General features: G+C 46.9%; 1 protein-coding gene across 1 annotated transcript; it reads right to left on the bottom strand.

Annotated features, from left to right (window-relative positions):
• Nucleotides 1–360: 360 nt before the first annotated feature.
• LOC308677107 (aurora kinase C-like) lies at nucleotides 361–15227 on the bottom strand. Its single transcript, XM_081343272.1, has 9 exons — nucleotides 14764–15227; nucleotides 12713–12929; nucleotides 11029–11182; nucleotides 8242–8302; nucleotides 7921–8118; nucleotides 6555–6693; nucleotides 3949–4097; nucleotides 3186–3360; nucleotides 361–974 (listed from the first exon to the last, which is right to left on the bottom strand). Exons 2-9 carry the CDS (start codon nucleotides 12761–12763, stop codon nucleotides 798–800), a joined length of 1104 nt encoding a protein of 367 aa, XP_081199398.1. The 5' UTR covers nucleotides 12764–12929; nucleotides 14764–15227; the 3' UTR covers nucleotides 361–797.
• Nucleotides 15228–16175: the final 948 nt, after the last annotated feature.

Here is a 16175-nt window from a genome sequence, read left to right as displayed (position 1 = left end):
CTCTATTATATTCTAAATGGGGATCACACAACCCCACGATATGCAACCGTCATAAATGAATCAGTTGCCAAGCAACCTATTTTGATGATGTGATCACGGGGATGCTGGGAAAAACGGTCGTAAGTCCCTCGTTTCAGCACAGGTCGTAACTCCAAACAGCGACTAAACAAGTGGCTGTAAGTCAAGGACTATTTTAATTCCTATTTCTTGTTTTATCCTTTCCATTGTTAATCGAAACATTGTGCCCAAGCCCCTATGCAAATTCAGACAACTTCCATTTTCACTGTGTCTTGAAACAGCAGCGTAACTTCCAGAAAGAGAGATCGGGAGAAACAACTCAAAAGTCAAAAAGCAGCCAAATCTGGGAGAAAAGCTTTATTTAAATTACAACAGTTTTATTAAAATTACAACAGTGCCCTAGAAAATATACACACACAGAGATCGGGCAATACCGTACAAAAAACAAAACAACTAAGGTTTGCAAGAAGCTGGCCAGCACACGGTGGCAGATCCAGGATGATCCCGAAGGAAGGGATCAGCCGCCAAGGTCAGGACATCAAAAGGGGATTTTCCTATGTCCAGGAATAGCTGCCCATCCAGGTGAAGGCGGCCACACGCATTCATTCTCCAAGCTCTCTGAAACGAGATCCTGGTCTGTGTATCAGCTCTTCAAGTACGAATCTCGGTTTGCAAACCCCAAAAGACGACCCTATGCCAAACCCTGCAATAATGCCCCCAAATCCTTGCAGCCCCATCCATTGGGGACGTCGTTCAGCTGGGTATCCCTCCCGGCAGAGTTAATTCGGGGACACCGGGTTGAAGACCGGGGGTAACACCCGCTTGGAGTGGGTTTTAACCCAAGGGTGCTCCATCACGGCTTGCAGCGGGAGACGTTCGGCTGGGTTGTGACGCAGCAGCTTCACAATCAAATCCCGGCCGCCTTCGGTCACAAAAGGGGGGAACCTAAGATCGACCTGTAAGGGAAGGAAGCAGAGCTAAAGTGAGCACACAGCTGAAACAGCAAGGCGTGGTGGAGAGACAGAGTCAAGATCACGGGAAGCGTTAATACTACTTTACAAGGCCTCGGTAAGGCCACACTTGGAATGTGGCATCCAGTTTTGGTCACCACGATGTAAAAAAAGATGTTGAGAGCACAGAGTACAGAGAAGAGCAACGAAGAAGATCAGGCCAAAACATATAAAGAACGATTGCTGGAATTGGGTATGTCTACTTTAAAGAAAAGGAAGGACTGGGGTGACATGATAGCAAGTCTTCCAATCTCTCAGGAGCTGCCCGAAAGAAGAGGGAGTCAAGCTATTCTCCAAAGCACCTGAAAGCAGGACAAGAAGCAACGGATGGAAACTAGTCAAGGAGAGAAGCAACCTAGAACTAAGGAGAAACTTCCTGACAGTTAGAACAATTAACCAGTGGAACCACCTGCCTCCAGAAGCTGTGAATGTTCCAACACTGGAAGTTTTTAAGAGACTGGACAGCCATTTTTCTGAAATGCTGTAGGGTTTCCTACCTGAGCAGGGGGTTGGACTACATGACCTCCAACGTCCTTTCCAACAGTATTATTATTATTTTAGAATCCCCTCCATGAACATCATTTATATTTTGGCAACTATTATTATTATTGGCAATTCAATTATGATGATGCTGATGATGTTACTGAGACCAGCAAACCTTGTTCTAGCCTGGAAAGCCAGGCATCATCTAAGAGCCTTGGTGGAGCAGTGGGCTAATGCCTCCTTAAGTAACCCCAGCTGCCTGCCATTAGTGCAGGTTCGAGTCCCACCAGGCTCAAGGTTGACTCAGCCTTCCATCCTTCCGAGGTAGGTAAAATGAGGACCCAGATTGTTGGGGGCAATTAAGCTGACTTTGTAATAATGCCGCTTGGTGTGTGTGTGTGTGAAAGCCCTAATAAGCAGGCATATACATAGAATGAAGGCTACTGCTAAGCTTGTAAGCCGCCCTGCGTCTTCGGAGAAGGGCGGGATATAAATGGAATTAAAATAAAAAATAAAAAATAAATCATGGTTAGTTCAAGAGCAGAAAACTGAATTAGCCGATCATCACAGGCTTCTTATCCTGGAGCAAACAGGTGATCCTCGAATCACGACCCAAATTTCCGTTGCTAAGCAAGTACTGCTGTTAAGTGAGTTTTGCCCCCTTGTACGACCTTCCTCGCCCCAGTTCTTAAGTGAATCACTGCGGTTGAGTTAGTAACGCGGGCGTTCAATGAACCTGACTTCCCGACTGACTTGGTCAGAAGTTCGCAAAAGGGGGAAATCACACAACTCCGGGACTCCGCGACCATCATAAATATGAGCCAGTTGCCACGTGATCCCATCATTCCCGTAACACCAAATTGGCTCTCTTTAAATGTATTGACATATTTATATTAGTTTTCTGAGGTTTTCGCGGGTGTTTGTATGTGGATCTTTGGTCATTCGGGTTTTTTCCCGCGTAGAATTGAAGGTGTAGGAGCAACGTTTCGACGGAATCCCATCCGTCATCCTCAGGCTGGTGGCTTCAGCTTCCTTCTTCTGGGAGAAGCATGCCTGAGGATGACGGATGGGATTCCGTCGAAACATTGCTCCTACACCTTCAATTCTACGCGGGGAAAAACCCGAATGACCAAAGATCCACATACAAACACCCGCGAAAACCTCAGAAAACTAATATAAATATGTCAATACATTTAAAGAGAGCCAATTTGGTGTTATGGGAATGATGCTAGCATGAATTTCAACCCTACCTCAGTCAGCCAAGCCTCAACTTGAGTGCCCCGAGAGGCAACTGGACTTTGTTTTTCCTTGGAAGGCGTTTCGCTTCTCATCCCAGAAGCTTCTTCGGTTCTGTCCGTTTAAGTCAGAACCGAAGAAGCTTCTGGGATGAGAAGCGCAAGTGTCTTCAAGGAAAACCAAAATCCAGTTGCCTGTCGAAAAAAAGGCACTTTGGGGACAAAGGGAGGATCAGGGAAACGTGCGTGCCTCTGCAAATGGATGCATGCGCAAATGGGCTGCTAGCGCTCGTACGGCGGTGATAAAGCAAGTGGGGTGTGTGCGGGCTCCCACAGGTTGGGGACCCCTGACCTGGAGGACTAAGGATCTCCATGGACCTTGTCTTGAAATTAAGCTAGTCTTGGGCAAAACCTCCCGCATGACAACAGCCGGGCTCACCGACACGATCCGACGATAGGTCTCGGAGTGACACTCGCTCTCGAAGGGCGGTTTCCCCACCAGGAACTCGTAGCACAGGATCCCGATGCACCAGAGATCCACCTTCTCGTCGTGGGGCTTGCCTTCGATCATCTCCGGCGGCAGGTAATCCAGAGTGCCGCACATGGTCTTCCTCCTGAGGAGCAATGGGCAAAAAAAAAAAAAAAAAAAAAAAGAGGGGCTTAACCAAAGCCGGCAATTCCCGAGAAAGACCAGAGGAAGCGTTGCCCACCCTGGGCTTCTGGTTAGCCGACGCGGTTGCCACGGATGTTTGGAAGGCGAGCTCCGTCTTCCCCGTCTTATTTCTCTTCAAATAGCCCCCTCTAGGGATGTGGTAGCTCAGTGGGTTAGGATGCTGAGCTTGTCGATCAGAAGGTCAGTAAGTTTGGCGGGTCGAATCCTGAGTGCCGCGTAACAGAGTGAGCGCCTGTTACTCGTCCCAGCTACTGCCAACCGAGCAGTTCGAAAGCACGTAAAAAATGCAAGTAGAAAAATAGGGACCACTACGGTGGGAAGGGAACAGTGTTCCGTGCGCCTTTGGCGTCTAGTCATGCCGGCCACATGACCACGGAGACGTCCTCGGACAAGGGCTGGCTCTTCGGCTTTGGAACGGAGACGAGCACCGGCCCCTAGAGTCGGAAACGACTAGCACGCATGTGCGGGGGAACCTTTACCTTTAGCCCACTCTGGGTGTGTGTGTGTGCGCGCGCATGCGCCGACTCACCTGAGCGAGGGGGCGTGCACCGACCAGCCGAAATCAGCGATCTTCAGCTCCCCCTTTAGCCCCATCAGCAGATTCTCCGGCTTGATGTCACGGTGGATGACCTTCTTACTGTGACAGTATAGGAGGGCGTCGGCCAGCTCTTCTATGAACTGCAAAGAGGGCAAAGGGGGGAAGGGGTTTTGTTGGTGATCCCACCCCCTCCGAGAGGCCCAAAGTAGCCCAGCTGCCCCTTTGTTGCACGAAAGCAGGGGAAGAGACTGGCCCGAACCCACAGGCTCAAAATAAAACCTGAGCTGAAAATAAATTATTGTGGGGGTCCCCGGTGCACTCTGAGCTTGGGGGTGGGTGGGTTTTCCTTGCAGGCGTTTCATGACCCAACTAGGTAACGTCACCAGTGCTAGAAGGGAGGAGGGTTTGCAGAATGGAGGGAGGAGCAAAGGGGGCAGGAGAGGAGAAAAAAAAGGAAGATGGCTGTGTTTTCCTTGCAGACGTTTCAAGACCCAACTAGGTAACAACATCAGTGCTAGAAGGCAGTGGGGCCTGAGGAGGAGGAAGAGGAGGAGAGGAGAAAAAAAAAAGGAAGATGGCTGTGGTTTTCTTGCAGACATTTCATGACCCAACTAGGTAGCGTCATGGATGCTAGAAGGGGTGGGTGGATTTGCAGAATGGAGGGGAGGGAGGGAGGGAGGAGGAAGAGGAAGAAGAAGGGGAGGAGAAGAGGAAGAGAAAAGGGAGGACTGTGGGGTCCTCGGCGCTCTCTGAGCTTGGCAGTCTTCTTGCAGACGTTTCATGACCCAACTAGTTAACACCATCAGTGCTAGAAGGGAGGAGGGTTTGCAGAACGGAGAGAGGGAGAAGAGGAAAAGAAAAAGGAAGAACTGTGGGGTCCTTGGTGCTCGCTGAGCTTGGGGGGTTTCCTCGCAGACGTTTCATGACCCAACTAGGGAACACTATCAGCGCTAGGTGGGAGTTTGCTGTCTCTTTATGGGAGCGTTCCCGGTGTTGCCTTGATTAGGCGGTTATTTAATGTTAGCATGAGTTGATAGTTCCTTGATTGTGGAATTGCTTGATCGTTGGTCCAGTATTAACCTTGGTGTTAATCTCTTGCTTATCTGGGGATTGACTGCTGGGAAGGTTTTTTTGGCCTTTTGTCCTTTTTTACGCGGTATGTATATGTTGGTTTATCTCCACCTGCCTGCTGATGGCTGACTTGTCAGACCGGTTTCCAGGGATTCTCTACCATTCTTCGACTTGGCTTGCTCACCACCCCCATGTTGAAACTATGGTGAAGTCTATCCAATTAACAAATGCCTAATTAAGGCACCACCAAGAACAACCCACCCACCCACCCACCCCAATGGCAGGGTAAGCTACTATACTGGGGGTCTTCAAACACGGCCCTTGGATGACTTGTGGGCTTCACGCTGGCTGAGGAATTCTGGGAGTTGAAGTCCACAAGTCACAAAAGAGCCAAGGTGGCCTACCCCTGGTCTAGAGTCTCTTGGATGACTTGTGGACTTCAACTCCCAGAATTCCTCAGCCAGTGTGCCTGGCTGGGGAATTCTGGAAGTCCACAAGCAGGGGTCTACGAACGTGGCCCTTGGATGACTTGTGGACTTCACGCTGGCTGAGGAATTCTGGGAGTTGAAGTCCCACAAGTCATGAAAAGGCCACGTTTGAAGACTCCTGGACTGTACAGTATATAAATGAGGAACAAACCCCACACTCCCCAAAAACTGATGATGTTACCTATTGGGGGTCATGAAATGTCTCTGAGAAAACTACCTGTTGTGATTCAGGGCCAGTCTGTGCTCCCAGCAGCTGAGTCTGATGAATCTGAGGAGGGGTTTGGAGAGCCTTTGCTGTCAAGAGGGAGGCTCTGATGGACTGCAGGACTCTCAGCCTGGCCCCTCGTCGTGTTCCTCATGAGGCTCAGCTGTGTGAGTACGAGGTGTCGGCCTCAGAAGAGTCACAGCTGAATCTGTTCAGAGACGCTAGAAGCAGAAGGCAATCCAGCAGAACAGAGCAGAGCAAAATCAATGAGGCCACTCAGTGAGAGGAGGAGAAGGCAGTGAGAAGCCACGCCTTGGGACCGGTAATAAAAGGGGAAGGTGTGGGCGGTCCTGATTGCTGAAGGCAACCGTTTGGAGACATTCTAAGGGAATCCTGGCCTGTTCTTGCTACTTCTGCTTAACTCTTGTTTGTTGACTCTTGTTTGATATTTTGATTCATTTATGGAAGGAAATATTCGGTTGCTTTTTTGTTTGAACTGTAAATAAATTTGGGTTGGGTTTTTCCGGCCTATTGACTGTGAAAAGGAAAAAGGGGTTGTGCCTGACACACAAACAGGGCCAGTCGTGGGCTGGAACAGAACACTACCAAGCTCAGAGGGAGTCCTAAGGACCCCCCGCTCCCCAGTCCAGCCCTGAACTACAAAGGTTCCCTTCTAAATAAATTACAAAAGACAGACCACCCATCAGTTAACCAAAGTTGGGGTGCACCAAGAGGAGACCCCAAAACCTCCCACCATTTCTTCATCAGAGGACATACACAAACCCCACCACCACCAGCACGCAAGTGTCCAGTCCTCAAGAGCATGGGCTGACCGTGGCACTTCTCTGCTCATCGAAGCGCTGGCACTTCTGCAACTCCTTGTAGAGCTCCCCCCGAGGGGCGTATTCCAGGATCAGGTAGACCCGCTTCTTGTCGTGGAAGTAGTTGTAGAGGCGCAGGATGTTGGGGTGACTGCAGGGGAAGGGGAGACGCGTTAAATCAGAGGTCTCCAACCTTTCGGGCACCGGTCCCATGGAGAGACGGCGTGGTTTTGCATCCTGCCTGCATCCCGCGGATGGGGCTTTGTTTGTGCAGCCCGGTTGCTGGCGTGCCATGACTCGATCCCGGTCCACCGATTGGGGGTTGGGGATCCCTACGTTAAATGGCAACCCCGATAATTAAAAAAAAAACCACCACACTTTCTCCAGCTTGGCCCCACATCTCATACTGCAAGAGCTCTTTAATTTCGGGCAGGATAACCGTCCTCCGAGCGCTACACAGCTGTCGTGTTACCCTTAAAATAAGACCCAGCCCAATAGTAAGTCCTAGCTTCATTTTTAGAGGTGGGCCTAATATAAGCCCTACTCCAAAACCAAGCCCTAGTTTGGGGGGCGAGGTGCACCCCACAAAATCAAGGTTGGGCAGGGCTAGGGAGGGGTGAAGCTGCCCCGTACGCCCCCGCTTACCTTACCGGTAGGACCACCTCAGCCAGGCCTACTGCACCCCGACACCTGTCGCGCTGCTGCTTAAGTTCTTGTGCGGCTGCTTGCTGCCGCTGGACGCCATGTGGCGCATTGCGCCATTGCCACTGCTCGCCACTTCCGCTCCTCGCACGCTTTAGGCCACTCCTGCTTGCTCGCGTGGCGCTTCGGGCCGAAGCGCCGCACGTCCTCCTGCCGCGAGCAGCAGCAATGGCGCCGTGTGCCACGTGGCATCCGGCAGCAGGAAGTGGCCGCAGAAGAAATCACATCCACCCACTCTTTTTGTGGCAGCCCCTCAAATACTGGAAGACTGCTATCATGCCGCTCCCGGTTCTCCTTTTTCTCTAGACTGGCCGTACCCAATTCTTGCAACCGTTCTTCGTCTGTTTTACGCTGATAAGTCACGACTTTTTTTTCCCCCAGTGCCGTAGTAACTTCGGTCACCAAGCAAACTGCCGTCAGTCGAGGACTTACCTTTACCCAGATTTATATATTACAAATCTCTCACTATACATTAATAGAGTTTATGTATCACTAGGCAAACGGACGCAAAGACAGCCAGCCTGGCGTCGCGGGAAGGAGGCGGTTACACAAGGGTGGCTAACACGAGGACTTCCCCCGCCAAGCCGCCAAAGGCCGGGCCCGCTCCCGGCCCTTCCTCCAAGCCACCAACCTTGCAGGCGGACCCAGGTGTGGACTGCAGAGCCCCAGCCCTTACCTGAGGTGGCACTGGATCTCAATCTCCCTCCTCAGCTGGTACTCCACCCCTTCCTTCTCCATTTGGGATTTGAAGAGCACCTTCAGCGCCACAATGAACTTTGACTCTTTCTCCCGGGCCAGGTAGACGTTGCCGAATTTCCCTTTGCCCAGCGGCCGGCCAATCTCAAAATCGTCGATGGTGAAGGTCCGCTGTGGCCTGGCAGGAGAGAGTCAAGGCATCCCACCCAGATGGGTTTCAAACGCCCACTCCTCCCTCTCTTTTTTTTTTTTTTTTTTTTTTGCAAACCCCTGGGTGGTGGTGGGGGAGGAAAATACTCACTCTGCGCAGTCCTGCAAGGGTGGCGCGACGGAAGCGGGGTCGATGGGCACCCGGCCGGGACCTGGAGGGCCGGAAAGCAACATTAGAACACAGTCCTCGAGACACGAGCAACAATCCGGAGCAGAATTTCGGTTGGCAGGCATTTGTTAAGGCACTCGATTTTATGACTTGTAACGACTTAAATAGAGTAAGAATAGAGCGGAACAGAATAGAATGGAATAATAAAATACAGGCTAAGGATAGGGACAGGGAATGGAATAGAATAAGAACAGAATACGAATAGCAATCAGAATAGGAAGAATAATAATAATAGAACAGAGTAGAATATGGAATATAGAATGGAATGGAATAGAATAATAAAATACAGAATGGAATGGAATAGAATAAAATATGGAATGGAATGGAATGAATAGAATAGAATAGAATAGGGATAGGGAAGAATAGGAAAGAATAAGAATAATTAGAATGCGAAATAGGTATAGGAAAGAATAGAATAAAGTAGAGTAGAATAGAGTAGAATAACAAGAGTTGGAAGGGACCTTGGAGATCTTCTAGTCCAGCCCCCTGCTCAAGGAGACCCTAGACCACTTCAGACAAATGGCTGTCTCTTCTTAAAAAACCTCCAGTGTTGGAGCACCCACAACTTCTGGTGGCAAGCCGTTCCACTGGTTAATTGTCCTCACTGTTAGGAAGTTTCTCCTTCTTTCGAAGTTGCTTCTCTCCTTGATTCGTTTCCATCCGTTGCTTCTTGTCCGGCCTTCAGGTGCTTTCGAGAATAGGTGGAACCCGCCCCCCCTTTCTTTGTGACTGTCCCCTCAAATACTGGAATTAATCAATGCAGCTTTTAAGTGAATCACATGATTGTTAAGCAAATCTTGCTTCCTGCATGGACTCAGCTTGTCCGAAGCCGGCCGGGAAGTTTGCAACCCTCCTTAAATACAAGACGGTTGCCAATCTCCCAAAAACTGATTGTGGGGACAATGTGACGGTTGTTAAGTGTGAGGTCGTAAGTCGCTTATTTCAATGCTGTGGTGACCTCGAACACTTGCTAAATTGAAGCTTTAATGAAAGGTTACGGACACCAGCAAACCAGCTTTTAGCCTAGCAGGTGGCCTGGAAACCCAAGCATCGTGGTTAGTTCAAGAGCAGGAAAAGAATAAAAGCTGGGTTATCTGGTCACCAGAGGCCTCTTATCCTTGAGCATGTAGTCCGGCCGCCAATGAGCCCAAAATTTCCGTCGCTAAGCAGGAACACTTGCTCAGTGAGTTTTGTCTCGTTCTACCACCTCCCTCGCCGCAGTCAAGCGAGCCCCTGGAGTTCTTAAGCGAGTCACACGGTCGTTAAAAGTGAATATTTGTCAGAAGGTCGCAAAAGGGGGATCGATCACGTGAATCCCAAGACGGTGTGATCATCATAAATAGGAGCCAAGCACCTGAATTCTGATCAAGCGACCGTGGGGGTAACTGCAACGGATATATATATATATATATATATATATATATATATATATATATATATATATATATATATATATATATATATATAAATTGTTAACAGAGAATTAAGGGAGACTTTGTTAGCAATTTAAAAAATTTACACAAATATGAGCTGTCACCGGTGTGACTACTGCCTGTCGATGGCCTTCAGGTTAGGCTGAAAACAGGAAATAAAGATTTGCCCCATGTTTGGGGCCTAGCAAGGTAATCTAAGAGTTAACATATGACACATATTTCTCCCCTTGCAAAAAGCTAACAAAGCGAGAGAGAACCTGTGGCTCAAGAAGTAAAAACACTGCCTAACGTGCAAGCAGCCCAGGTTCGAATCTCAGAAGGGTATGACTGACTGATGAAGACTAATGAGTCAGAAATGCATATCAGCCTCCCTAAATTCTTTGTTAGTAATTTACACACACACACACACACATATATATGTATATGTATATAAATATATAATATACATATACATATATATACATACATACATATATATATATATATATACATATATATATATATATTCATTTTTCTTCAGTGCCATTTTAACATCGAAGAGCTGCTAAACGAGTCGGGGACTAATTGTAGCAGAGAACTGGACCCAGCTACTCTTATCACATGTGGTGGACATGTCGCAAAACAAATAAATACTGGAATAAAACACGGCTAAGGTTGGAAGCAACGATAAAACGACATATTGTTTTAAAACCGGAGATATTGCTATTGGGCATGTTACCAGAAAACTATAATAAAGGCAATACATATTTAGTTTTACGTATATTAACAGCGGCTAGGATAGCATATACGCAACACTGGGGGAAAAAATGAGGAAACCCCTACAGAGGGAAATATAATTTTAAAAAAATATTGGAGTGCGCAGAAGTGCATAGGTTAACGTTAAGAATACTACTGTATGACATGGGAGTTGTTTTGCCAACGGTTACATGACAGAAAGACGAGGTTAGAAAGTTGGAAAGATGAGAAAATGGGGATTGTACGAGGAAGATGTGTAGCAGATTAGTAAATGTTTTGATTGTTAAACCGTTAATGTTAGTGCGGGAAATGCTATTTTTAACCATACGATTGCTATTTCCTAGTATACGGTTGTAGTTTGATAAGATTACGATGAATATGATTATATTTTAATATTTTTATACCTGGACAACACACTGTTCCAATACAGAAATGGAATTTTTAATAATAATAACAACAAAAAGAAAAAGAAAAAAAACCACCGTTTGAAGCCGTTGGATCACCGGCAAGGATTCTCACGGTCTGCGGAGCCAGATCTTACCTGGATTCTGGACGCAGGCCGCTTTCATGCCGTGCTTGGTGCTGTTGGTGAGGGCCCTCTGCGCCAGGATTGAGCCGGAAGGGGTGGTGGACGGCGTGCTGCTATTCTTGTACGGGAGACGATGAGGACCAGCTGCTTGGCTGTTGGGGCGGTACTGCGGGAAAAGAGAGACAATGGATTCATAAAGCGGCATTTGGGATTGGAAACAAAAGGCCCAAAATGCATTTTTTTTCCAGGTCAAAGCGTGTATATGTACACTGCAAACCACTAAATTTCATTTTTAATGTGCGCCGTTGTGCCCACAGGGGAAAAAAAATGACAATAAAGGTTATCGGATCTAATCTAAAACTCAGCTTCCTTCATTGACTTTACTTGTGGGAAGGTCACAAGAGGGGATCACGTGACACCCCCCCCCCCCGCATGCTGCAACCATCACAAAAACACACCAGTTCCCAAGTGCTCAAATTTTGACCATGGGACTGCGGGGATACTGCAATGGTCATAAGTGCGAGGACCAGTCATAAGTCACGCTTTTCCCAGTGCCGTTGTGATTTCAAATGGTTAATGCAAGGGCTACCTGTGTTATCTATATGGACACTGAAGAGCTTCAGTATTTTATTTAAATATTTTATTGGTTTTTAACAATAACAATCGCCAGCGCCCAGCATGTTGTTTTGGTTTATATATTTGAGGGGGGGGGGGGAAGCAATAATTAATTAACAGTCAATAATGATCAAATTTGGTAATTCCACAATTAGTAAATTAATATGTTCCTTTGACCTTCCGTTTTCCCATTTGTATTCCTCCTTCAACCTTAAACAGAATTCTTAATATTTTCAATATATAAACGATTACATTTTTTTCATATTTATACAGATAGCAATAACATCTATGCGTAACATTTTTTTAAAATCAGCTTATATTATTCTTACAACCATCATCTCATTGGTTCACCAGGTTCCTCCTCTTTTCGTGATTTTTGTTTCGAGCTTAATTTCTCCTTTTATTCGATCCATTCTTACCGTAAGTCATGATTTTCTCCACGTGAGTCATCTGGATATCCAAATTTTTCCATTTAGGTACACCATCCCAATATTTTCATGTTTCATGTTATTATTAAAAAAATACTGTGCTTCTTGTCTGTCTCATAACATCTGGGTAAAAAAATCCTTTCTAAGAGCTTCAGTATTATTTATTCTCCAATATAGTTAAGTCCTCAACTTATGACAGACACCCAAAAGGTTCTTATGCCCCCCCCAATTCCAACAGACTCCATTTTGGCCACCTTTATAGCTGTTTCCGGTGTCCAGCAGTCACGCGACGACAACTCAACATTTTCGCCCCAAACCAACATTTGCTTTTGATTTTCAGGTGGGGAAAAAAAGCCCAATGCATTTGCTGAAGGACCACCTCAAAAAAAGACCCTAAAATCAGGTCAGCTCACATAACGACCATCACGGTCGTAAGCTGAGGACTTCCTATATCAACTCCCACACAAAGTTAATTTCAAATCAGGATGAGATGTTAATTTTTATTTTGTTTTTCCAAAACATTATCAACCTACGAGGGAATCCGGGATTCCCGCTCTACACAATTCCCACGTTGAGGAAAATTCGGGATACATCTGTTATGGAATTTGGGATTTGCGCCGTGGATAATTTCTTGCAAACGCAGGAAAACCTACCGAGGACAGGCTACTGTAGATGCTGCTGATGTTATTCTCCTTGTTTGCCATCCTGGGGGCCGGTGCTGACCCTTTGCTTATGGGCAAGGCCAGCAATGCCAGAGAGATATAAATACGGGAGGAATATCCAGGACAGAAAATAAAGCCAGCTCCGGGATCCAGAAGGTGAGGATAAATCTTCTGTTGGGTAACAGAGATTGGGTTCCAGCACTAAAGACTGAATTACAAACAACAACAACAACAATAATCAGATAAATGCTCGGAAATAAATGTACGAATCAACAGGAAAAGACATGAGAGCGAGTTGGATCTTTACGATCCTTAAAACTTTCCCACTTCGCGACAACAGCCGCTCAAGAGGGAGACCTTGTACAAACAGAATAGAAATAATTAGAATAGAATTCAGAATTAGATTCGAATACATTAGAATTATTTTAGTTTTGTTATAAGGGAGTTAAAGGGTGGAAGGTTTGTTAACGTCGTATTAGATATTTAGCATATCTTTGCTTAAGATTGCTAAAACTTGTTGCATTGTTTTAATAAACCTTGTGAACCGCCCTGAGTCCTACGGGGGAAGGGTGGTATATAAGTTTAATAAAATAAAATAAAAATGTAATACCCTGTATTCTGCTTTGGGAAGTGGGGGGGATGGTGGAGAGGGTTTTTTTTTTCATTAAAACTTTGTAAAACTTTTCAATAAAAAAAATAGATTCGAATAAAGTCAATGGGGGAAGCTGTCCTCACTTAACAACGGTCCGCCTCACTTAAGGACTGCAGCAGTTCAGTCGTAAAGAGGTCATAAAGTCAGGTGCAACTCACCCAACATCTGCCTTCCTTGCCTAGCAATTGGAATTCTGCCCCCCTCCCCGCCCAATTGTGGCTGTAAATCGAGGACTCCCTGCAAATTGGATACAGCCGCCGTATGCACTTGCTCAAAGGAGACACAAACACAGCACAAATTGGTGTTTCTGTGCACAACGGATCTCGGTGAGCACACCTTCCCGTTTCCTTCTTTGGCAATAATTTTAATTTATCCCAGGTTTTGAGTCCAGACCTTGGGAACTTTAAAAAAAAAAACTTGCGGGCTTCAACTCCTGGGGGATTCTGGGAGTTGAAGTCCGCAAGTCTGGGGAAAAAAAAAGTCCCCAAGGTTTAGACTCCCCTCTTTCTAAAGGAGGAAGGATTGATTTATTTATTTTAATTTAATTTCGATTTATAGTACCGCCCTTTTCCCCGAGGGACTCAGGGCGGTTTACAGGGCAAATTAAAAACAATACTATATATATATATACTATACTATACTATACTATACTATACTATACTATACCATACCATACCATACCATATATATATACATATATATATACATATATATATACATATATATATACATATATATGAGTCAAATGTTAACTATTTAGATTACCTTGCTAGGTCCCAAACATGGGGCAAATCTTTATTTCCTGTTTTCAGCCTTATCTCAAAGGCCATCGAACAGGCTGGACAGTTCATATATTTGTGTAAATTACTAACAAAGAATTTAGGGAGACTAAGATGCATTTCTGACTCTTTAGTCTTCATCAGTCAGTCATACCCTTCTGAGATTCGAACCTGGGCTGATTGCATATTAGGCAGTATATATATATATATATATATATGTTAAAATAAAAATTAAATTAAAAATAAAAACCTTAACCCCCAAACCCTCAGTCCAGTCCAGTTTTGAGGTCCCGGCGAAACGAGACCTCCCCCCCAACCCCACCTCCCTTTGCCAGGCAGCCCCACTCCACCCATAGCCGATGGGGGATGATGGGATTGGTAGTCCAGTGCATTTGAAGAGAGGGCGGCTGGCGAGGGGGAGGAAAGGTCCGAGCCGCAAGGCTCCCAGCGTGGAACCACCCTCCAGAGCGGACGCTCCCGGTAGGCGTTGGACTACAAGCCCCATACTCCACGGCGAGGCCGGTCGGCGCCTGCGCCAGCTTAGAAAAAGACACAACAGCGAGGTCGCTTCGCGAGGTTTCTTCCCCGCCCGTTATGCCCGCATCGCTTACCGCTTCCCGAGCCGGAGAACCGCCGCCAGAGACCGCCGCTCTTTTCTTTTTCAAATCCCCCTCCCGGAATCCTATTGGCTGCCGCAAGCAAGACGTGGCTCGGCGCGCCGCTTCATTGGTGGAGAACAGCACCGCCCTTTCCCCCCCCCCAGTGCGACGAACTCAGCTCTTTTCATTGGCGGGTTGCTTGTTAAGCGGCTGAGCTCCGCCCTTCCCATTGGTCAATCCTCCCCGACGGAGGGGAGGGGCTTCTGCCTCCATCGCTGTTTCGTCAGAGCGGGTGGGATTTGGATCCGTAGCACAGAAGATACAGATTGGCCAAATACTTTATTTTTTTTTTTTTTATTATTATTATTATTATTATTATTATTATTATTATTATTATTATTATTATTATTATTATTAATTATTATTAAAGAGTCCCGCCCCGTTTTCTAAGATGCCAATTTCCACGCATCAGCCAATCAGAACGGAAGAAGAAAGCTGCCTGGGGAGATAAGTCGGCCATTTTGTAGCCAAAGCACCGTTTAAAAAGACCGAGGAAAGAAGAGGCGGGCCATATGCAACGCAAGGCAGCCAATGAGTGACGCGCAGCTCTACAGGAGGCTGTAAATAGAAAGGTGTATCAGCCAATCAGAAAGGAGATTGCCCACAATTCTTAATGGAGGGGGAGGGGGAGGGGCTGATCATACCAAAATCAGCACTCGTTGGGACATATTGAGAGGCCGCGGATAATGGGAATCGTAGTTAGTCAACTAGACCCGCCAAAACTGAGTTACGAAGCAATCATTTCGGCTAAGCAACTACGCCGCGTCAGGCTCCGCCGAAAACACTTCCCCTCACAATTCCGCACGCAGCCTAGAAAAACACACGGGAGTAACAGATTCAAACGACCAGTCTGGTTGTTTTTTCTTGCAAACACGGAGACCGAGTGACCGTCAGGAAAATCAGAAAGGAGCAAACCGAGGCGTTGCTGTTCCCCGGCCGGCGGAGAATCTAATCATCTCTCATGCCTCTCCATTCATCATTTTCTGTTCTCCCGGAGGAGGAACAGGTAAGGATATACCTCACTGACGATACCCGCCCGTTTCCAACGTGGCGGCTGGTCTCTGCGCGACAACCGCCTTGGCCACGGTGACCCCCGCGGGCACAATTTTTTTTTTTTTGCCCGCGCCCCCAACTTCCTAGCGGGGAGACCCTTCCCTGCCGCCCCGCCGCTTTCCTTCTGCCGGTTTCCGCTGCTCTCGGTAGCATCCCAACCTCTCCCAGTGACGACGCCGGCCAACTTCCCAGAGATCCATGCGCCGCCTAATCTGCATGAGCGTGACGTCAGTCCCAACTTTTTTTAAAAAAATGCCTTCTTTGAAAGCCCTGGCTTTGGGTTTTGCTGCAATCCAGTTGCGTGCATCTTC

This window comes from Vipera berus, assembly GCF_964194415.1.
Source record: "Vipera berus genome assembly, chromosome: Z".
Taxonomy (NCBI): domain Eukaryota; kingdom Metazoa; phylum Chordata; class Lepidosauria; order Squamata; family Viperidae; genus Vipera; species Vipera berus.
This window is presented reverse-complemented; position numbering and strand designations above follow the sequence as displayed.

What these genes read in the sequence shown, in the direction of transcription:
- LOC308677107 (XM_081343272.1), bottom strand. Translation starts at nt 12,763, where the DNA reads ATGGCAAACAAGGAGAATAACATCAGCAGCATCTACAGTAGCCTGTCC. An exon ending in ATGAGCAGAGAAGTGCCACG is followed by an intron (nt 4,098 to 6,554) that starts GTCAGCCCATGC and finishes CCCTCTTTGCAG; the next exon opens with TTCATAGAAGAGCTGGCCGA. An exon ending in GTGCACGCCCCCTCGCTCAG is followed by an intron (nt 3,361 to 3,948) that starts GTGAGTCGGCGC and finishes ATTGCTCCTCAG; the next exon opens with GAGGAAGACCATGTGCGGCA.